This window comes from Periplaneta americana, chromosome 15 (genome assembly GCF_040183065.1).
Source record: "Periplaneta americana isolate PAMFEO1 chromosome 15, P.americana_PAMFEO1_priV1, whole genome shotgun sequence".
Lineage (NCBI taxonomy): Eukaryota > Metazoa > Arthropoda > Insecta > Blattodea > Blattidae > Periplaneta > Periplaneta americana.
The window spans coordinates 6,828,955-6,854,264 of NC_091131.1; the positions used below are offsets into that span (position 1 = coordinate 6,828,955).

General features: G+C 36.0%; 1 protein-coding gene across 1 annotated transcript in view; it reads right to left on the bottom strand.

The window, feature by feature from the left end:
• LOC138715824 (uncharacterized) overlaps positions 1-25,035 on the bottom strand; it is a 36,299-nt gene extending 11,264 nt beyond the window's left edge. The window contains exons 1-4 of the mRNA XM_069848924.1: positions 24,887-25,035; positions 19,954-21,940; positions 12,926-13,513; positions 9,075-9,167 (exon numbers count right to left, since the gene is read on the bottom strand). Of these exons, the coding sequence (XP_069705025.1) occupies positions 9,075-9,167; positions 12,926-13,513; positions 19,954-21,940; positions 24,887-25,018 (2,800 nt within the window). The 5' untranslated portion in view covers positions 25,019-25,035. The remainder of the gene's footprint in view (positions 1-9,074; positions 9,168-12,925; positions 13,514-19,953; positions 21,941-24,886) is intronic.
• Positions 25,036-25,310: the final 275 nt, after the last annotated feature.

Consider the following 25,310-nt stretch of genomic DNA (forward strand, 5'->3'; position numbering starts at 1 on the left):
AAAAATAAAATGATGTCCCTGTATAAAATTCAATTGCAGCTAGTAAGTCATCTATACGAAATAAAATTACAATTAAAATGATATCTTTAATGCACACAAAATAATTAATACTGTCTAGAATAGGACTTAAAATTAAGAAACAAATCATATAGGCCTTTAGAAAGTAGGCATTCTCTAAAATAACATGTGTTATAATATAATTAATCTATTATTTACACATGGCGGAAAATAATTTCTTTTGTGAGTTTGTATCTTACAGATGTAGCATTACCCTTGGCTACTTTCAATGTCAACTGTTTTTCATAGCTCTTTAGTCTGATATTTATATACATTTCCATGTTCATAGCCAAGATCTTCTATTAAAGGATGAGAAAAACTGAACAGATATTTACTTTTCTGCAGAATACTCTCAGTTACAGAGTGGATCATGATTTAATTTTTGTTATTAACATTTGAAGAGTTCGCGGGAAAAACGATGAATGTCACAGTTTTGTTAAGGTTGATGTCATTATCTAATTCAATGGATCACTACGAAATTTAATGTTGTTCTTATGAAAAATGGTAAAAAGGAGAATTATCACCAGTAATACAGCAATTCTTTCCTTTATTTTCTATAGAAACAGCACTACATCTTGCAGTTATAGACTCAATTAGATCATTATCTAATCCTCAATAGAAATGTGACATTCATTGTTTTTCCCGCGAACTCTTCATTTATAATATTCTTATGAATGACATAAAATCTAAAAACCTTTTCTACTACTCGAACAATGTGAAACACTTCATCTGAAGGATCTATAAGACTGCCTCGAGATACACAACATACAAATATCCTGAACTCTTCAGCATGAAACAACATGAAATAATTATGTTCTGACAAAAATGATTTTTTCTGATTAATTAACATTAACCGACAAAACTGGCACTTTAATTTCTCAAGTAACCGCCTTAAAGTACTACCGAGTATATAACACAAAATACACTACTCAAAATAATTGAGGAGCGTTTTTGCAAAAGTCGATAGATGCAGAAATCAAGATTTTACAGAAATTACGCTAAGTGACAGGATCTATCGAGTTTTGAAAAAAACCTGGAAGGTTTGGGGTAGTCTTTACATACGGTATGAATCATGTTTTAGTAAATCTGATTTCATAGATCGATTCCGGAGGTAGAAAACATACGATATCCATATCCACTTTCTAAAATTTCTGCATCTATTGACTTTTGCAAAAATGCTCCTCAATTAGAGGAACACTTGTAATAAATTGAATAAGTTAGTGTTTTTTGAAGCTGTGATGCTGAAAACTGAACAATATGTAAATTGGAACATTAATTTAATTTATGACACAAATTTTAAAGATCCATGGCCTAAATACAGAGTAATTACCTGAAATAACAAATATGGAGATATCTTTCATTACGGAAGGCACTGACAACTTCTAAAAGCTTTCTGGCGTTGCTATAGTGACGAATGCTGATTATTGCCTTGTTTATTAAAGTCTCTGGCAAAATGAGGCATGGAAATGAGTCTGAAGTGTATCATGCTCTACTTCTTTTACGACAACGTCAATCACTGAGACAAGTGCTAGAGAGCTTGAGGTTTCTCCTTCCATAGTGTCCAGGTTACGCCAAGAGAGACAGGTCAGTATTCAGTATTGTAGAAGACTTGGCCAGGACCATAAATGTAAAACAAGCCCTCAGGACGACAGATACATTGTCCTATCTGCTTTTCGACAGCGTACAAAAACTTCAAGACCTCTATATGTCTTCCGGAATCCGGGTGTCAGACCAAACGGTAAGGAACAGATTAAGGAAAGAGAACATTCGTCCAAAAAGGCCTGTTAAAACAGCGTTTGATAAATGAGCGTAAGGCAGCAACACTTACGTCTACTGACAAATCATGCGGATTCGAACCTGAACCAATGACAGTCGGTGCTCTTCTCGGACGAATCCGGTATCGTCTTAAGGCTGGTTCACAATAAACCGGGAACGAGAACCAGAATGAAAACGAGAAGCAGAGGACGTGAATATGAAAACTTTTGATTCACAATAAACCGAGAACGTAGACGACTATGCATATCGATATGTATGTCAATAACGATATGTAAAGTCGATATTACGCATTCTGATGTTATTTGTGTATAATTGACCAATGGCGTTCTCTCATGAATACAAGGCAGCCAACATAAATACAGGTTAACCAACTTCGAAATTTCAACTGAAACATTTCATTAGGTACGGTACTATACATATGCCCTTGCATCTTTATTATCACAACCTATTTTAAGTCTGATGAAAGGGTATTGGAACGGAGAAAAATTCTCTCCGGCGCCGGGATTTGAACCCGGGTTTTCAGCTCTACGTGCTGATGCTTTATCCACTAAGCCACACCGGATACAACCCCGGCGTCGTATAGAATCGTCTCAGATTAAGCTCCAACTCTTGGGTTCCCTCTAGTGGCCGCCCTCTGCACTACGTCACAGATGTCTATGAACGTAGGACCGAAGTCCACATATGTGCTAAGGTGCCGGCGCCGGAGAGAATTTTTCTCCGTTCAAATACTCTTTCATCGTACGATGACGCAGAATACCTGCATGGAAATATCATATGTACTTCGGTACATTAAAATAATATATATAATATGCGTAAATCACTTCGTGATTTAAGACGGCGCTTATTCCGTCGGATCCCGGCCAACTAGTCACTCATAACGAGTGCACCTTAGCACATAAGTGGACTTCGGTCCTACGTTCATAGACATCTATGACGTAATGCAGAGGGCGGCCACTAGCGGGAACCCAAGAATTGGAGCTTAATATGAGACGATTTTATCCGACGCCGGGGTTGTATCCGGTGTGGCTTAGTGGATAAAGCATCAGCACGTAGAGCTGAAAACCCGGGTTCAAATCCCGGCGCCGGAGAGAATTTTTCTCCGTTCCAGTACTCTTTCATCGTATGATGACGCAGAATATCTGCATGGAAATATCATATGTACTTCGGTACATTAAAATAATATATATTTTAAGTCTACCACGACGTAAAATAATTAGAGAAGAAACATTTGCAATAGAACAAAAATGAACACAACAGTAGTTATTAAATTAAAGCATGAATATGTAGTGTGTAATACAACCAATACAGTAGCAAAATATGATTTACTTATCGATCGGTGTTCAAAGATGCAGCTATTGAAAGCCACGTATTCTCCTTCATTTTCTCATCTTTATACAAAGCTTATCGTAAACGTGAGGATTTTCCTCAACACTCAATATTAGAATCTCATCAAATAAAACTTGCTCCGTGATGCACAGCATAGAACAAAATAATGCATAGGTTATATCACAGTCTTCTTGCTACAAAATATACGACGACAAAATAGCTTTAAGATGGCAATAGAATGAATCTAGTGGGCTGTGATCGGAAACGTGAACGCCAAAGTTGAACCTTGGCCCGATCCCGGGCTCCGGCAAGCTTTTCGTTAATTGTAAATGCTCACATTTAAATGTACACATTTTTAACAATTTTATCGTTTTTTCTTTTTCGTTCCGATTCTCGTTTCCGGTTTATTGTGAACCAGCCTTTACACGTTGTGATGATCTTTTAAGGGTGTGGGGACGGCCAGAGAAAAGATTTTCTGTACGAGCTGTATAGGAAATTGATAGATTCGGTGGAGGTTCCATAATGGTGTGGGCCGGAATTGTGTACAACAATCGTACGGACCTCGTAAATGTTCCCCAGCGACTGAATGCTGTCCAGTATATCGAGGACGTTCTAGAAGAGCATCTAGTACGTGCTGCCATTTGGGTAGGCCCTGGATTTCTGTTTGTTCAGGATAACGCCAGGGCACATTCTGCGGCTGTCACCAGGGATTTCCTAAGGAACAATGAAATAGAGGTAATGGAGTGGCCAGCGATCACCCCAGATCGCAACCCTATTGAACACTCGAGGGATCTTCTGGATAGGAAATTCAGGAACCGACATCAAGCTCCACAAACCCTGCAGGAACTCTGAGATGCTCTAAAGGAGGACTAGGAGAATTTTTTTTTAGTAGGTTCTTTTACGACGCTTTATCAACATCTTAGGGAATGGGAGAATATCTCCCAAGAGAAAATACAGAATCTCATAGGGAGCGTGCCACGAAGGTGCCAAGCTGTTAGCGAATGAACGGGTGTTTGATAAGTAAGGACAAGATTCAATTTTTTATATAGTGCAACGTTTTAAAATGTTGTTTGTTGACATTATTAATTTGTTTTTATTGACATGGAGATAAATGTGGCCATAAATAACCATAATTATATATATCCATGACCACAACGAAAAGCATGCCTTTACTAAATACTTTTGCGTTTGTAAAAAAAAATGTTATGTTTTATTTAACGACGCTCGCAACTGCAGAGGTTATATCAGCGTCGCCGGATGTGCCGGAATTTTGTCCCGCAGGAGTTCTTTTACATGCCAGTAAATCTACTGACATGAGCCTGTCGCATTTAAGCACACTTAAATGCCATCGACCTGGCCCGGGATCGAACCCGCAACCTTGGGCATAGAAGGCCAGTTTTGCGTTTGTAAAGTAGGCTTTTATTCAACATTACTTTATTCCACTAGTGAGATAAAGACTTTACCTCACAGTTTGAACTTTATCTCACAGTTCATTAGTATTTTCCTAGTACCCGGGTACACACGTATACTTTTCCATTCAACTATTACTCTAGAAGTTAATATATTAGTGTTACTAGATGTCACTACCTCTACTTCTTTATTACCATTTCTTAAATATAGGCCTACATACACTCAATCTCATTCTATTTTCTCTAACTACTACGTCGTAATTTGTGCATTGCATCCATTTCTAATATGTATTTTATTTTTAAATTTGTAATAATTTACCTTTTTGGAGGCGAGGAGACTTGAACCTGCGAAGTTGGGTTTATGGGTTTATAGGATTTTATAACAACACGCATTAGTCAACTGAGCTAAACAGACACGATGGTTAATTATGTTTTAATATTCCTCTTAAGTTTACAGAAGTAAAATGTGAAATTATTTTAATCGCATTATTCCCGTGAACACTTCTAAATAATCCCTGAAAATTAAAAAAGACGAAAATACAATTTTAAAATGAAAAAATATATATTAAAATTATATAATTAATTATAATTTGTTATTTATCCAACGCCTTAGGTATCATTCTTTACTGATCATGGCCTCCTACATCATGACCTACCTAGTACACGTATTGATTCTAAAATCCATGCCATGGTATGTGATTACATGAGGACTTATTTTCAACATATTTTCTTTTATAAAACATAATTTTTCGTTATGGTCATGGATAAAATTACGTATGGTACTTGTGAGCGTGATCTTTATTGCGCTCGTGTAATTTAAATCTTTCCATTCGCGCAATAAAGATGCACTTACCTCACAAGTACCATAAATAACTATTATTAATTTCATGTCTATACCTTTATTCAATGAAAAAATATTTAAATAATTCATAGTGTTCTTCTAATTATTTTGAGCAGTGTATTATCTCGGTGGGTACTCAGGGAAACAGAATCCAGGATGCTTGCAAGAGTGGTAGTCTCATCTTCATTTTCCCTCTCCACATTTTCTGATCTGAAGTGCAGGACAGAATCAGTTGAAGTATCCTAAGCAGGCTTCGAGACCCAATAGAGCAGCTCAATGGGAAATCCGCATAACGGCGTACTGAGTATAGTGGTAAAGCGTACAGTGGGTGGGGGTACTGTAGAATGAATGCCAACAAATAAGCAAAGAAAGAAAAACGCTCTGGATTTGAAGATTCTGACGAATAATTTGGTTTTTATACGAACCTATTGTCAAACTGTGTCTAAAACTATTGCACGGTTAGAAAAGTCAGAGCAAGAGATGCTGGAAGCCCTCAAATTAATTGAGGAAATGACACAGAGAATTAATGAGACACCAAGTACAACGGGTACTGAACTTGTAAAACACAAGTGGAAATCAATTTTATGTAAAAAATAACGGATATGTATGTATGTGTATTTATTCACACTGCAATGGGTATATACCCGGTGGCAGTGGTAACTAATTACACTCAATAATGACAATAATAAACTTATTAATTAAAAATACAATTAATAATAATACTAACAATAATTTATAATAATAATAATAATAATAATAATAATAAAAATAATAATAATACTAATAACAACAACAGGGAATATCCTAAATTAAATGAAACAATCACTTAAAATAACATTTGAAATAAATCTAATTTGTATCTTAAACCAAAGTTCGAACTAAAACCCACGAATATGATATGCTCATATCTGCACAAGTACCTTTCAACATTACACTCATTTCGCTGTCAACTCACTCACTGCACTGGAATTACGACACATTTCACTGATACTATCCTGATTTCACTAACACTTTAAAAACATTTCACTGTTTAAGTTCTTTGCACTGCCACAATAAACTATAAAGCTTCACTGACAGGAACACGTTTCATTTACACTACACACTTCACTGACACAACACACTTCATTGACACAACATAATTCTTCACTGATACAACACTTCAATAACAACATATCATTTACACCCTTTAAATACTGTGTATAATTACCGTCTATTAGTAAAGTCCTTAAGCCTATTTTTAAATACATGTTTGGTTGTTGGTAAAGCCTTTAGTAAGTTTGCAGGTAAAGCATTCTAGTCCCTGATGGTAGGATTGAGAAAAGAAAACATTCCAGTGTCCGTCCTCTGCCTTCTTTCCCTCAATTTATATGAGTGGTCGTTCCTTGAAGAGTACATTGGAACATTGTGTAATATAAACAGCAAATTAGTGGATCTAGAACCATCCGAGAATAAAGGACTGTCTCTTAGAGACTGCAATGATGTTAGGTTTTTTCGCAGCTTTTCACAGTAACTGTGTTTCGCAGATAACCAAAAAATATTTACGTTTGAGACACTGAAAATGTATTTTGTAGTACATTGCAATTCGGTACTGTAACTGCACTTCCTAAAGACGACCAATAGGATAAATGAAGAAATTAAAATTGTTACATGTTTATTTCCACCATTAACACTGTGTATAATTAAACACAAATGCTTATATAAGACAGGAGAATAAATGATTTTCACATTCTTTTGTCATTGTCATTGTGTAATGTATATTTGTGCGAGATCGTGCGTATTTGCTTGGTTTCCGCACAAAACCAATCCGCGGAAAGTCTAAAATTCCACATTCAGTATTCCCAACCTAACACACACAACAATTTCCCTCTTCTTACCGCTTAAGTGACATATTGATTTTACTGCTTTAGGCTTTTAACATATTATTTTTACAGACGTTCAATATAGTAATAATTATAAATTGGAAACGTACCACTTCAATTTCACCTAAATTGCCCTGTTAATTATTGTTTATAAATATTTGCAAAAATTAAGTAAACTCTACAACTCCACTAAAGTTACTGCATTCGTGATGCAAATAACATTAAGGAAGCCGTGAAAAAATCAACAAGATTCCAGACTCATCATAGACTGGGGGAAAAAAAAGACAGACGTATATCACGGCCTGCTGGAGTATAGTAACACAGAAAACATTTTAAAGCAACAATGTTGAAGATAGATATTTTTATTTTGCAAATTTGGCGTCAATGAACAGAAACCAAGATGGAGATTTAATTGCAACTAATTAGAAATTCCTCTTTCAGATATGTAATAAACGATCTTCGCACAAAATAATGTACGATACACGAGCGGTATGTTTTCTTTCAATTCTCGGAAATTAAAAAAGCTCAACTACGTTTCGCTTTTTCAGACTTTTCCTCGAACATGAAAACTTCAACATACCGCTCTTGTAACGCATATTACTATTACTTCCAGAATGTACATATGTGTCTGTTTCTCCATACTACCGTACTCTACTCTAAATAGCAACGTTGTTTCCTGAACACATCTCTATCTACCTGCAGCGAGTCAACAATCTATAGTGCATGGACAGTAAACTTATTGTATCGGGTCCAAAGTCTCGAAGCCTGATCATAAGTATTAATACAATTACCAGTGGCGTAGCGTTAATGTAAGCTAAAAAGCTTAGCTTCCCCAGTTAATAATAATTTCATAATAAACCTGCAGTTTATGGAAAAAATTATTTATTAATTTTAATAGAATTTATATTTACGCGTTAAATATTGTGATGCGGCAGCTCAGGATTATTTGTGATGCAGCAGTAAACAAGAAGCCTGCACACACCAGCTTCCAAGCAGACTGGTTTCTTCTGTGTAATCCACCCCGCAGATTTTCCATCCCTTTTAAACTACCCTAGTCGCAAGGCTCGAAAAGAAGCTAGCTTTAACATTTAAAATAAGGAGTTTCCGAGTTATCCCTTTTCGTCAGTTGTGTTCAGTTGAAGTGTTAGTGTGCATTGTGGCTGATATAATAAATAATGAGCGAAATAACAGTTCCTGACACTAATTTACTTGAATTTTTAGGACAATTGTATTATCAAGACTGACTTACGAACAAAAGTGTGATTTAAAAACAAATGACCGACTCCCTTGCTGTCAATGAAGGACACAACCAAAAGACAGACGCATACTTACGTAATGATACTAATACTGCATCTATTGACCGTTAATATTGTGATTTCTCTAAGTATGGCAGGGAGTGAGCTAATGTTATACGTATACGTGTCTATTTGTTAGAGATATGTTTAAACCGTGAAATCATATTTTACTACGTATCATTTGAGGTCATGCCTTATTGGTGTTACTTACGATGTTCCAACCAATCTTCGACTGCTGACTTGACATTGACTACTATTTATTTTAAGACTGTATTTTTGTAATACATTTTCTCATATTGCTTGAAAGACAACTTGAGTTAGCTTCCCCTGCTCAAAATTTCATGCTACGCCACTGACAATTACCTCTACTTGCAATAACACTGTACCTGAACAAGATTTTCCTTAGTGCCCACTTAAATTGTGCGAACTCCAGTATAGTATAGAGCTCAATGGTATCAATTAGCGACTAGCTAACGAAAGCAGTGTTACGTTTGCAACTGAAACTCCTTACCTTTCGTCGATGTCGTCAGCGTCTCGTCTGTTTCGTCGCATCCCTCAGGGTCTAGAAAGAGATCGTCGTCATCCTCAGACGACTCGGCTCCATCTATACGGATTAAAGACAGTTACACAACGTCAACCAATTGTCTGCGTATACGAGAGACATTTCATATTCTAACTAATTCTGATTCTAAGATTTTTCATTATTATGAAAATATTTTGCATCATAAATAACCAAAAACTATAAAACAAATCGAATTAATCTCTAAGACAGATCAGAAAGTATTTGTCCAAACGTAGATGATGACTAGGGCTAGGATTTTGATGAAATTGCATCTTTTTTCTAGTAAGCCAGAAACATAGCCGCCCGCTTTAGTATTTATATGTTATGTGATAAACTGAGTGTTTTAAGACATATTTGTTAGGACTTTTTTTTTTTTGCATTTTTTGCCTGTTTCAACTCATAAGAGCATCTTTTGTGTTATTCGGACATTTTTGAGACATTTTCATTTAATTTTGGCCACAAATCCCCATTATTAATATAAAATAAAGTTTATTTCCTTTGATATTTTGTCTACATATTTTTTCCATTAATACCCTTTATTTTTTACTCGGTTATTTAACGACGCTGTATCAACTACGTGTTTATTTAGCGTCGATGGAGTTGGTAATAGTGATATGATATTTGGCGAGATGAGGCCGAGGACATTGCCTGACATTTGCCTTACGGTTGGGAAAAATCTCGGAAAAACCCAACCAGATAATCAGCCCCAGCGGGAATCGAACCCGCGCACGAGAGCAACTCCGGATCGGCAGGCAAGCGCCTTAACCGACCGAGCTACGCCGGTGGCTAATACTCATTATTTTGTATAATATTTTAATCGTTTTTCTACACAAATATTGCCCTTTTAACGGAGTACACCCCATGTAATGGATCAGTCCAACCACCCCTTCAATATAGACTCCTCTATACCTGCTAATTCCGGATAAGAGTGGTCTTGTGGTGGACTACATGGAAACTACATCAGGTAAAATAATTAATTAAAGTGTACTACTTAGAAAAAATGTGTAAAATTAAATAAACTTAAATGTTGGTACTAGAATTTAATTTAATTACTAGTCTAAATATTAAGCAGCACTTTTCCTACTAAGCCAATTTTAGAATGTATGATCAATTTTTTTTTTTACCTGGAAATAGGCTCTTTTAAATTTGAAACTTTCCATAGTTTTATCTATCTTGGCTCTGAAATTAACAACAAAAACAATGTTAGTTCTGAAATAAAAAAAAACGCATATTATCTGCCAATAGATGCTTTTATGGGCTTAGAAGACATATGAAATCTCAAATTATATTTAGGAGTACAAAAATTATGATGTATAAATCTCTTATAAGGTCTGTACTATCTTACGCATCTGAGACTTGGCCATTGTCGAAGTCAGATGCGACATTATTATGTACATTTGAAAGAAAGATTCTTAGGCAAATCTTTGGACCAGTTAGAGAAAACGGAACATGGAGAAGAAGATATAATTTCGAACTGTACAGATTATATAATGAGCCGGACATTGTTAAATTCATAAAAATAAGAAGATTGTATTGGGCCAGGCATGTTGTGAGAATGCAAGATGATAGGGTTGCGAAGAGAGTTTTTAAATTTATTCCGATGGAAAGAAGGAAGGTTGGGAGACCGAGATGGAGATGGGAAGACTGTGTGATGGACGACATCAAGACTTTGGGTGTTAGAAATTGGAGAAGTTTGGCGTTGGATAGGGAGGAATGGCGAAAACTTCTGGAGAAGCCCAGGGCCCATGAAGGGCTGTCGTGCCATTGATGATGATGATGATGATCAATTTTTAGGGCATTTTCAAGGGCATTTTTGAAAGATTTTTAGGTCATAAATGCATTGTTTTTAGGACTTTTTTTATGATTTATAGGTCATCAAAATCCTAGCCCTAATGATGACTAAGGAGCGGGTGTTGATTACCTGAAAATAACTTTAAAATGACCAATAATGCACCCTCAAATTTACACAAATTGTTATCGTTGTTATTATTGCTAGTTTATTTTATTTTCTCTTTTTATTTTCCGCGAAAATGTTAAATACTGTTGTATTCAGTTTAAATCTAACTAGATTAGACTGCATGCAATTATATGCCCCGTATGTAGCGTCTATCAAAAATGCCTTCTGGATACTAGGGGTGTATTACTGTTCTCAGATCTCAGAAAAGCGCCGAGAAGAGAAAGGGTGTGCTAGGACGAAATACCCGCTAGTTCGGGTGTCATAAAAGCAGAGTGTGACCCTGCATGCTGTACGGCAGTGGTGGACTGACGCACAGTTTTCTGCTAGCTCGAGCGTTTATTTTTATGGTTATTCCGACAGTGATAAATTTCAGCACGATAGCAAAATCGACGCTGTTATTCGCAATTCGAAGATTCGTATGTATCACAATTTAGCTTTCAATGATTTCGTCGTTCAGGTCAATGAGAAGATGAAGTTGTAGGCTATTTGTTTTATTTCATGTAAAAATTGGTGACTGTAACGAGGTGTGTCAGTGTAACTTGGAAAACTTTAATTAAAGCATTTCAGACATTTGAGCTTTGAGGAGAAGCAAATTGCATTTCTAACAGCGGCTGGACTTCACATACAAATATACTGGGAAGTCCACAGTATTACAATTTTGAAAGCTAAAGAATAGAACTTTATTATGAATAATGATAATAATAATAATAATAATAATAATAATAATAATAATAATAATAATAATAATAATAATAATATGTAAAGAGAAAATCCAGAAACGATTAGGGAAAACACGGAAATTTTACTTGAAGCAAGTAAATCGATAAGTTTGGAAGTAAACCCCGAAAAGACGACGTATATGTTTATGTCTCGTGACCAGAATATTCTACGAAATGGAAATATAAAAGTTGGAGATTTATCCTTCGAAGAGGTGGAAAAATTCAAATATCTTGGAGCAACAGTAACAAATATAAATGACACTCGTGAGGAAATTAAACGCAGAATAAATATGGGAAATGCGTGTTATTATTCGGCTGAGAAGCTTTTGACATCTAGTCTGCTGTCAAAGAATCTGAAAGTTAGAATTTATAAAACAGTTATATTACCGGTTGTTCTGTATGGTTGCGAAACTTGGACTCTCACTTTGAGAGAGAAACATAGGTTAAGGGTGTTTGAGAATAAGGTTCTTAGGAAAATATTTGGGGCTAAAAGGGATGAAGTTACAGGAGAATGGAGAAAGTTACACAATGCAGAACTGCACGCATTGTATTCTTCACGTGACATAATTAGGAACATTAAATCCAGATGTTTGAGGACAGGGCATGTAGCACGTATGGGCGAATCCAGAAATGCATATAGAGTGTTAGTTGGGAGGCCAGAAGGAAAAAGACCTTTGGGGAGGCCGAGACGTAGATGGGAGGATAATGGTAAAATGGATTTAAGGGAGGTGGGATACGATAATAGAGACCGGATTAATCTTGCTCAGGATAGGGACCGATGACGGGCTTATGTGAGGGCGGCAATGAACCTGCGGGTTCCTTAAAAGCCATTTGTAAGTAAGTAATAATATGTAGCCACGGCCATTATTTTTAGAGAAATTAAAGTTATATTATTGCTTAGTGCATGCCTCGGTGTAGACTTCACGATTCGCCACTGACCTATAAGTTTTATTCTAAGCTCCTTGACTGTCTCTGCCAGTTGAGGCAGCTTTCTACCTAACATATTTCCTGTCTTTTATCTATATCAGTACTAGACAAACTTGACGAGATATCTTTCTCCAGTTACACATTGGAAGAATATTACTGATTAAAGTTGTCCATAGTTCTACAACATATGTCATCACCTGAGGTTGTCTTGTGAGGTGTTGTATCATCATCGCGGTTGCAATCACACGTCGACTGAGGCACATCATCTTCGTCCAGTTCGATGTTGCAAGGGTCGTTGATGAAAGTCGTCCACAATTCTGCTTTGTCATCATCTGAGATTGCCTTGTGAGGTGTTTTATCAAGAATCTCCACTGGAGATGCAGAAGATTTTAAAGCTATCTCGTCATCGCGGTTGCAATCACACGTCGACTGAGGCACATCATCTTCGTCCAGTTCGATGTTGCAAGGGTCATTAATGAAAGTTGTCCACAGTTCTGCTACGTCATCATCTGAGGTTGCCTTGTGAGGTGTTGTACCAAGAATCTCCACTGGAGATGCAGAAGATTTTAAAGCTATCTCGTCATCGCGGTAGCAATCACGCTTTGATTGAGGTGTATCATCTTCGTCCAGTTCGATGTTGCAAGAGTCGTTGATGAAAGTCGTCCACAACTCTTTCTCCGGAGGCGGTGCTGCTGGAACTGACTCCTCAGGTTCCTTCTGAGGTGAACCCAGGTCTTTTGTTTCTTCTACGTTACTCGTGTCGCTGATAAGTTTTGGCAAAGAATCTGAAATGACAGCGTCAAGGTTCTATGAATTCATTATGCAACTATGGTACAGAAACAAAGATACAATAACGCACACGATAATATGCCGCAGACCAAAAATCAAGCAAAGAATTAGATTAAAACTATACTTGCATAAGTGTTGAGAGAGCTATTTTAATAAGAGTGCCATCAAGAGTGGAAAAACCTGTATGATTCATATAATAATTCAAATAATGGACTTAAATTAATAAAAAAATGGTTTGACATACATTATCTTTCTATCAACGAAAATAAAACCATCATTATTCCATTCACATTATCTGAAAAATGTAACAAACCTCCTACATCTACATTAAGTATTAAATTACATAATTCTGATTGTTGTCTTATGCAGTGTAAATGTCCGATTATTAAAGAGTCCTCTGAAGTTAAGTATTTAGGCATAATTTTCGATAATCATTTAAAATGGAACCAACATATTAATTACTTTTGTAATAAATTAAGTAAAGTAGTATATTATTTTGTTTTATTGAGGAATTACTTGTCAATAAGTACAATATATTTAACTTTATTTCAATCAGTAATTATGTATGGAATTATAGGATGGGGTGCCTCATTTAAATCCAATTTTAATCCACTTTATTTATTACAGAAGAAAATAATTAAAATATGTCTTCATAAACCTACTGATTTTCCATCTCAAAACTTCTTCTTAGACTGTAATGTACTTAACGTAAGACAAATTTATTATTTTGTATTAATAAAATTCATACATAAAAATCGAAATAATTTTGAATTGTATTCTCATAGCTATGAAACAAAAGGTATGAATTCTTTAAGATTGTTTGAACCAAAATGCAACATTGTTACAGTATTTAATCCTAGTAGTAATTTAGGCCCAAGAATATATAATAAATTTATATTTAAATATCCTAATCTTGTCAATTCTAATAGTTATAGCATTAAATTAAAAAAGTTGTGTATGGATTTTATAAAAATTGAAAAATTGTAAATTATAAATGTATATATACTATAATTGCACAGTAGACATAAGACAAATTGTATTGTATAATTATTAATTTCAATTCAGGAATCCGCCCCTAAGCACGAGTTCTACTCTTTCAGGGGCGAGCTAAAGTTTTTTTGTATATTTTATATTTTATGTTACAATTATTAGCAAAATAAATAAATAAATAAATAAATAAATAAATAAATAGATAGATAGATAGATAGATAGATAGATAGATAGATAGATAGATAGATAGATAGATAGATAGATAGATAGATAGATAGATAGATAGATAGATAGATAGATAGATAGATAGATAGATAGATAGATAGATAGATAGATAGATAGATAGATAGATAGATAGATAGATAGATAGATAGATAGATAGATAGATAGATAGATAGATAGATAGATAGATAGATAGATAGATAGATAGATAGATAGATAGATAGATAGATAGATAGATAGATAGATAGATAGATAGATAGATAGATAGATAGATAGATAGATAGATAGATAGATAGATAGATAGATAGATAGATAGATAGATAGATAGATAGATAAATAGATAAGTAAATAAGTAAGTAAATAAATAAATAAATAAATAAATAAATAAATAAATAAATAAATAAATAAATAAATAAATAAATAAATAAATAAATAAATAAATAAATAAATCACAGGCAGATCATTTGTGTGATGGAGTGGCATATTTACCAGCAATGACATACCGGATATTTAAGGACGCTGTATCAACTACGTTGTTGGAAATAACGAGATAATTGGAGAAATGAGACTGAAGATTCTCCATATGATTACCCGAAATTCATGTTGGGGAAACCTATTTAAGAAATGAGCCCAAGAGGCATCAGAATTTGTCAGAAGTTGGCTTCAAAAATATGTCCCAAGGAAGTAAGTTTTTCTTTATTTTAACAAGCAGCATAATATCACGACTATTGTTGGTCACTACATGGAATATATTTTTGGAGTTCGTAGTACCATCTCCAATTACTGTACACCAATAACCTGTTAAAATCAATGGAATTTACATTTTATAATAATGAGAAAATCCTTTATGAAATTCTAAAGGATTCAATTCAGTAAGAGACGAAACCTGCATATGTATATCTTTGTGAAAAACGTGAACAGGCATTTCATGACGACGAAAGTAAGCTTTTAATATTTAATAACATCTATACTAATAATAAAACTTAACCTAAATTTTTCTGGTAATTATCGCTTTTCCAATAATGGTTGGTATAAAAATAATATATAATTAGCTCTCCAAAGAAGAAAAATCACATTTTTGAAAATTTTGTTTGTATGTATGTCTGTCTGTCTGTCTGTCTGTATGTAGGCCTATGTTTATTACCTTTTCACGCAATACTGACCAAACCAATTTTTATGAAGTCAATAAATCGAAATATCTCGATTATTATTCATTTTGTAGAAAAATGTTACATAACATAAGTTTCTTTAAAAAATGTTTCCGACAAGTTTTATTCTATGCAAAACTTTGATGGGACTGATATTTAACGAGATATATGCGTTTTAAAATAACAATGCTTTTTATATCAGTGCAGCCTCAGACTAATACAATGAAATGAATACAAATGACTCTGCGTTTATTTAAGAGAGCCTTACGCAACAAACGGAAGATGTTTAATTAACATCGTTCTTATATGGATATCATTGCAATCTATATGGATATAAACGTTTATCAATATTAATATGTAAAGAAAGAGTGTGTGTTTGTATGAAGTAATCTCAGAAGATACTTAACCGATTTGGATAATTATTTTACAATTGGAAAGTGTAGCTCCTCTAGACGGACATGGTCTACATATCACTACGGTAACTCCAGAGTGAATCGAGGTCGGTAGGATTGCGCACAGAAAACTTGATATATTGTCGAAACATTTTTATTACTTAATTACGTATTTAATTATGTCTCGTGACGAGAATATTGTACGAAATGGAAATATAAAAATTGGAAATTTATCTTTTGAAGAAGTGGAGAAATTAAAATATCTGGGAGCAACAGTAACAAATATAAATGATACTCGGGAGGAAATTAAACACAGAATAAATATGGGAAATGCCTGTTATTATTCGGTTGAGAAACTTTTAACATCCAATCTGCTGTCAAAAAATCTGAAAGTTAGAATTTATAAAACAGTTATATTACCGGTTGTTCTTTATGGTTGTAAAACTTGGACTCTCACTTTGAGAGAAGAACAGAGGTTAAGGGTGTTTGAGAATAAGGTGCTTAGGAAAATATTTGGGGCTAAGAGGAATGAAGTTACAGGAGAATGGAGAAAGTTACACAACACAGAACTGCACGCATTGTATTCTTCACCTGACATAATTAGGAACATTAAATCCAGACGTTTGAGATGGGCAGGGCATGTACCACGTATGGGCGAATCCAGAAATGCATATAGAGTGTTAGTTGGGAAGCTGGAAGGAAAAAGACCTTTAGGGAGGCCGAGACGTAGATGGGAAGATAATATTAAAATGGATTTGAGGGAAGTGGGATATGATGGTAGGGACTGGATTAATCTTGCTCAGGATAGGGACCGATGGCGGGCTTATGTGAGGGCGGCAATAAACCTCCGGGTTCCTTAAAAGCCAGTAAGTAAGTAAGTAAGTAAGTAAGTAAGTAAGTAAGTAAGTAAGTAAGTAAGTAAGTAAGTAAGTAAGTAAGTAAGTAAGTAAATACGTATTTAAGTGAGCAACGGTAATCTATAGCCCTACTAAAACTTCATTTAGTCCACATAAAGTACTAATTTTATATTACATTTTAATTTATTTTTGTTCGCGGAACATAAACGATTTATCCTTTTACTACTAATAGAACTGTAACCTGAATATTTCTGGTAACAAATGCAGCACAGCGCGCGGTGATTGGCTTGTTTTAATAATGAACTTTGAAACATTTTAGTTACGTAGCTCTGAGACTTAAGGCTGGTTCACAATAAACCGGGAAAGGAAACGACAAGGAGAACGAGAACGGAAATAATGTTAAAATAAATGTATTTAAATGTGAATATTCACAACAGTTAATTCTGAATGCTCACATTTAAATACATTTATTTTAACAATATTTCCATTCTCGTTCTCGTTCTCGTTGTCGTTTCCGTTAGCGGTTTATTGTGAACCAGCCTTTAATTTTATGCAATATATCCCTTTCTCACCCGATACCAAAATAGTGTAAAAGTAAGGTCAATATTCTTTAATAGGCAACGTTTCCTAATAACTAGAGTCCTGTGTTTGGTTACTTAAAGCCTCCAAGCAACAAAATCGCTCCCGAAATTAGTACCACTAGTGGGGGCTTCAGTGTCTCGGCACAAAGCAGAAAAAAGTAACAAAATTGTTAAAGCTGAAGCCTTACAAGTGTAACAGGTCCATTTTTTGCAACTAGGCGATCCGGTACCACGAGTGCGTTATTGTGAGTGTTTATTTCATCAGTGACTGAAGGTTTAATCGACTCACAGCTCGTGATTCCACCTGACTGGTCGTGTAAATAATCAAGACACTTGTTACTGGTGTTCTGAAATCCCTCTTCATGATATGAAATTTGGAGTTTGGTGTGCTGTTAGCGTAAGACGAATAATCGGTTAAATATTTTTACGAGTAGAACACACTTTTCCTACTCTTTATTGTTCTTAAATTGAGGGGTTAAATATCGTAGAACAAATGATATCAGAGACATTACAGTGGCCGAATTTAATCGTGTAAATCAGAATGTCTTTTTTTCCTATACAACGCCTGTTTAGCCGAGGCAGGACGACATTTCCAGCATCTTCTATAACGTATCTGCAGAAACAGCGCTCAAAGAGCGCGCGCGCTCCTTCGGAGCGGGAGAAGTGTGTTTACCGCTCGCCGAAACGGAGAGGAAGATACGTCAGAATGACATAGACTTGCTATAGGTAGAGGAGAGGGAAACGACCACTCAGTTATCTAGTGGAGTGCAGTGTGTAGGCCTATTCTAAGTAACTGTTTCAATTTGCTTACCTACTGCTACAGTACAGTATGGAGGAATCTAAAAGACGGAACATAACATTTAACGATTTACAGCTCGAACTTATTGATCTTCAATGTGACCTAAGGGCTGAAGATCGTTTGAATAATACTACTAACCTGGTTGAGTTTTACAAGAATAAACATTAGCAATAATAATCCACGACTACACAGGCTGACTGAAAATGATTGCTATGTTTGCAAATCAAGATTTCAGGTATAACTCCCTGTAAAGTTGATTTGAATAATTTCGAGGGAAAAATTGTTCCGGAGCCGGGTATCGAACCCGGGACCTTTGGTTTAACGTACCAACGCTCTACCACTGAGCTACTCGGGAACTCTAACCGACACCGATCCAATTTTTCCCTCTACATCCACAGACCTCAAAGTGGGCTGACAACCGTCAAGCAACCAACTTCGAGTGCACACTAACTCCGTGTGACTTAAATTGTGGTTTTCTGTTAACGAACAGTGATGTGTATTATGAAAATCAAGATTTGCTTGATTTGCTTGACGGTTGTTAGCCCACTTTGAGGTCTGTGGATGTAGAGGGAAAAATTGGATCGGTGTCGGTTAGAGTTCCCGAGTAGCTCAGTGGTAGAGCGTTGGTACGTTAAACCAAAGGTCCCGGGTTCGATACCCGGCTCCGGAACAATTTTTCCCTCGAAATTATTCATTGCTATGTTTGGCTCAACATTTATATTTGTGAGCAACTGTTTTCTATAATGAACTTTAATAAAGGCAGACATCGAACATCTGTAACATATTTCATTACGATCAGTAGGCTACTGTTCCTTTCAGCTGCCAACAGCATAAAACCTCGTTTTGATGTACTGATAAATAAAAATATAACAAAATGATATTGTACATATAAGCAGTTATAGAATTTCTATTATTTTGTAAAATAAATATTTCGTTATTAATTAATAATAGTCCAAGATAGTTTTGCAAACACTGAACGGGAATTCATTTCATAAACACTCTTACTAGTACTGTATTTCATTTTGTGTATATTTTGTACGAGATCACCCCTTCTTCCAGTCCACCCTTATACAGAGCGCAGCTAATATCTGCATTCCGCTCATGAGCTGTGAGCCGGCTCGGAGAGCGCAAACCTTGTGCAGGCCTGTTCTATAAGGTAGGATTTTATACACATTTTAAGTAGCGGGGTTAACGTACGACTGCGGACCAGTCGCCGAGAAGCAAAACACCTCACCAGTGGTCAGTACGTGTAGTAACAGAAGCCCTGTGGTTCAGCAAAGTGTGTGTGACGTCAGATCTGTATAATATCACGGTAGCCTCAATTAAAGCTTGTTATTCTATAAGTGGAATGCGTGTTTATTTTCATGTTGTCCCAATTTTTAACAACTTGCCATTGACTTTTTAACAACCTTAAATATAAGTGTCAGAAATCAGACAGCTGACTCACCTTCCTCTCGCTGCCGCACTTGAGCTGTGATCTTGACGTTCAGCTTGTGGGAGGGCTGCTCTTGTGCTTCAGACTGAGTCGGATCAGATGACACATTGTCTTGGTTCTTGCCTCCCTCGATGAGTCTTATGGCAATGGATGTCTGCAGAGTAGATTTGGAGATTAAAGTTGTGTCCAACATGTCGTTCACTAGTGTCTCCATAGACTTGCTCATCACTGTCGCTGATGTAGGGCGAACGCCCCCATATGTCAAAGGTGATGTTTCTAAGTCTTCGTCCAGTTCTATGTTGCATGGTACGTTGATGAAGTTCGGCCAGATGTCCTCTGGTGGAATTTCTCCCAAATGTGATATTTCATCCTTCGGAACTGGAGTCACAGCTGCAGGAGTTTCCGAAATTGTGCCCCCAGAATCTTCGATGGGAGGTTTATCAGAAGCCACTTCTACTTTTGGTTTCTGTTTCTCGTAACCGTACGTAAGTGGAGATTCATTCAAATCTTCCTCAAGTTCATAATAACAAGGGTTGTTAATAAATGTCGTCCACAAATTTTCTATATTGTCATGCGATGATTTAGAGATCATTTCTCCCTTTTTTGATTGCACTATCGCTGATGATTCTGGATGATTTTCTGTATCTTCAAAAACCGGAGTCTGGGTGTGCTCTGAGGCTATTTTCTCAGAGTCTTTGGATGTTAAAGGGACAACTGTTGTAGGTTCTGTAGTTAAACGCCTAATTTCCTCAGATTTTTGGACTGCAATTGGAGATTGATTAGAAATTTCTCTCTCAGTTTTAAATGTAGTGCAATTATATGTAAGCGGAGATTCATTTAAATCTTCTTCGAGTTCTATATTGCAGGGATCGTTGATAAAATTTGTCCACAAGTCTTCTATATCCTCATGTGTTATTTCTGGTTTGTATTCCAGATCTTTAGATAGTTCAATTACTTTTGGAGGAAGTGAGGAAGAATCTTCATCCATACCTAGAGATTCTAGTGCTTGGGTTGGAGATGTTTCAGAAACTACTTTCGGACTCCATTGTTTACAACCATATACAAGTGGCGATTCATTCAAATCTTCCTCGAGTTCTATATAACAGGGATCATTGATAAAATTTGTCCACAAGTCTTCTATATCCTCATGTATTATTTCTGGTTTGCACTCCATATCTTTGGATAGTCCAATTACTTTTGGAGGAGGTGAGGAAGAATCTTCATCCATAACTATAGATTCTGGTGCTTTTGTTGGAGATGTTTCAGAAACAACTACTTTCGGTCTCCATTGTTTACAACCATATACAAGTGGCGATTCATTCAAATCTTCCTCGAGTTCTATATAACAGGGATCGTTGATAAAAGTTGTCCACAGGTCTCCTATATCCTCATGTGTTATTTCTGATTTGCACTCCGTAGTTTCAGGTGTTTGTGAAATTGTTTCCTCCATGTCTTTAGGTAGTTCATTTACTTTTGGCGGAGGCGAGGAAGAGTCTTCATCTATAACTTTAGATTCCAGTTCTTGAGATGGAGGTGTTTGAGAAAGTGCTTCTTTCCGTTTCCATTGATTACAAACATGCACAAGTGGCGATTCATCCAAGTCCTCGTCAGGTTCTATAAAACAGGCACAATTTCTACATGATGCCCAAATATCTTCTACACTTTCTTGAGAGAGCTGTGGGGTTGCAATTTTATGCGTTTCTTCACATATTGGCGCTGTAGATGGAGCATGCTGTGCTACTACATTTCCGGATTTTTCGGGCATTGAAGACACAAGTGGAGAAGGTTCTGTTCCCATATTTTCGACCAACGGCTTGGAGATCAATTCCTTTGGTCTTAATGATACAGCCACATCAGGTTCGACATCTCTGGCTTTCGAGGCCAGACTTGGAATGTGTTCTGAAACTATTCCTTCAGAATCTTCGGGCACTGAAGTGACAATTTGAGGAGAAGTTTGCTCTTTAATGTTGTCTAGTTTTTCCTCTGCTTCAGGTTTTGCCTGAGAATTGAAAGTAAAAAATAACAATAGGTATATTTAAAAATTATTCCATGTTGAAAAGCAACTATTAGTAATAGGTAGGATAAATCTTTGGCACGTGATTTGTGACACTCAGCAAGCTCCCATTCTGTAGGATTTTGAAACACCAAAGACTATGTACACGTAGATCATTCACCAAAAGAAATGTTGTCCGTTATGATAACGCCCAGAGTAGTTGCAAATTAGGTACTGATAGAGTGTGCGGATTATCAACCTTTTGGAGCCTTTAGAACTACAACCAAAGAGCTGTCGTTCTCTTTGAACCTTCTAACCAGAGTGCTGCATTGGAGTTAAATCGCTCGCTTGGACTCGGTGGAATATCGCACGCTCGAGTGAGATAAGATCGGTCGTGATACGCTCGTAATAAATAGAATCACAGTACTAGGTCATCTCACCGACATATCTTACCTTGTATGGAAGGCGACAGATAAGATTTTTTTATTGGATTATTTTACGACGCTGTATCAACATCTAGGGTTATTTAGCGTCTGAATGATATGAAGGTGATAATGCTGGTGAAATGAGTCCGGGGTCCAGCACCGAAAGTTACCCAGCATTTTCTCGTATTGGGTTGAGGGAAAACACCGGAAAAAACCTCAACCAGGTAACTTGCCCCGACCAGGATTCGAACCCGGGCCACCTGGTTTCGCAGCCAGACGCGCTGAACGTTACTCCACAGGTGTGGACGACAGATAAGATACACATATGTTTTGCTCACATGGTAAAAATAAGGCTTTATTTTCTGCGTTTATGACAAACGTTTAATGAAACGTACCAAAACAGTAACATGAAGTTATAAATAAAATAGTATGAAAAACTTCGATATACAGTTATTATTTCTAATTAATAATTATTCAATATTTGATTTACCACATATATAATATGATGGGTCCATACATAGTGTTCCGCCTATATACTGCGACAATGTAGAAACGTTTTACAAAATATTTAGATTAATAACAATATTAGTACAGAGATAACGTCACAGAAAATATAATAAAACGAATAATCATGCTGCACAACTGTTACAGACTCAAAGATTGATACACTAATTATTAGAGATTATTATTATTATTATTATTATTATTATTATTATTATTATTATTATTACTAGAAAACTTGATACAGTTCTTGCATTATCGTGATTGTGTTCTCCGTTTACAATAATTACATTTACATCCAATAACATCTATCATATGTGTCAAAAACAAAATCACTCCTGTGTGGGGGGGAAAAAAAAAGACATTGACGTACAACATTTATATTAGGCTACATTTTAAAGCAAGTTTTGTAGTTGTACTATGGAGAGGTTAGTTAAACACTGCAAAGTTTTGAAATGATAAACATCTATGAAGTTACTACACTGTTCATCACTGTAACAAGAACGAATGTCTAACGCTCGGCTTGTACCGTTCGAGGATTTATCGCTCGCGACAATTTTACCCATTATGCATGTGCGCTACCTATCGGATTATGCTACGAACTACTTGGCGCTCGAGCGAAAACGTGTGATGCAGACCTCTGCTTCTAACATTTTTTCCCCAGTGTCATTATTCATGGTCCTATAGTGATTTCTGGAAAAAGCGTGGATTGTTTGAACAATTTTTAGAACGAGATATTCTATATAACAAAGAACCGTTAAGCTATAATGAATTAATTACGATTTTCATTGATTATTAATTTTGATACTTTTATTCATGAACCATTTTCAATAATATTTACAACGCAAAATACATTATTTTCAATAAGACTGAACAAGAAATATTACATATATGTGTGTTTGTGTGTATGTATAGTCTATATACACAGGATGTAACAGAATAACTATTCCTAATCTTATGATGTGATAGAGGACATGGAAATAAACACTTTTTTCTTAATAAAGTAGCGTAGGAAATGCTTCGTTTTCAAGTGATAATGGTATGAGGGAAAAAATGAAAGAATTTCAACTTGGTAAATTACTTTATTTACTTTTCTGTGGTTACAAAGTAACTTTTTAAAATTTAATACCAGATATTAAGAAAATTATATTGACAAACTATGGGAACTGTTCAAAATTGCGACCGCCATTGTTGACACACAAAGTATAACCCCGTATGATTGAACGAGGAATTCTTCGAAATATCTGTGGTCGGTTACGAAGATTGTCAAAAGCAATAATAATTCTAGCAACTAACTCTTCTGCTGTGTCGATGAGTGTTTAATAAACCCAATTTATCTAATATGACCCCAAACACAAAAATCAATTCGAGTCATATCTGAGGAACGTGGCGGCCAAGCAACTGGACTTGTTTTCCGTATCCAACGATTCGGAAAATGCACATTTAAATAATTTCGACAATTTAAGCCGAAATGTGCGGGTGCACCGTCGTGTTGGAAGATCATGTTTCTCCGAATATTAATCGGAACATCTTCAAGTAGCTCCGGATGCATTTTAAGAAGAATACCATAAACATGTTCATTCAATCGCGCAGTCATGAGACATGGCCTCGCTAGATAGTCATCAACAAATCCAACCCAATATTTACAGAAAACTTCCATTGATGCGGAGATTCTCTACAGTTTTAGAATTCATGTCACTGTTGTGTATAAAATGCTCCTAGCAAATTGCAGCTATAATGTGAGTGATGAGATCTGTTTTTTATACGAAGCATTTCCGGACACTGCTTTATTAAGATAAAATGTTTATCTTCACGCCCTCTATCACATCAGAAAATTATAAATAGTTATTCTGTTACACCCTGTATATATGTTTTATATGAAATATGAAAAAAAAAAACGAGCAAAATTGTATTAAACTTTTTTGTTTGAAATATCTCAAAGAATAAGCTCCTGAAATTAATAACATTACTTACGGTTTACCTTATATAAAATCATAAGCGTAGATAGAGGTTGTAAAGCACTCACCGGACCCGATGGAAGTTTCTCATTGTTGCACTCACACACGCCCAAACAAGGTTTGCTGCATGGCCTGGACTTCGGCCAATCTGTAGTCGGTTTCTTTACTTCTTCTGGTTGAATGGGCTCCGGGGCTGACATAGGTCTCTCAAGTTGTGAAGCACTCACCGGATCCGAAGGAGGATTCTCATTGTTGCACTCACACACACCCAAGCAAGGTCTGCTGCATGGCCTATCTATAATTGGTTTCTTTACTTCTCCTGGTTGAATGGGCTCCGGGGCTGTCATAGGTCTCTCGTGTTGTGAAGCACTCACCGGATCCGATGGAGGGATCCCATTGTTGCACTCACACACGCCCCAGCAAGGTTTGCTGCATGGCCTGGACGTCGGCCTATCTATAGTCGGTTTCTTTACTTCTCCTGGTTGAATGGGC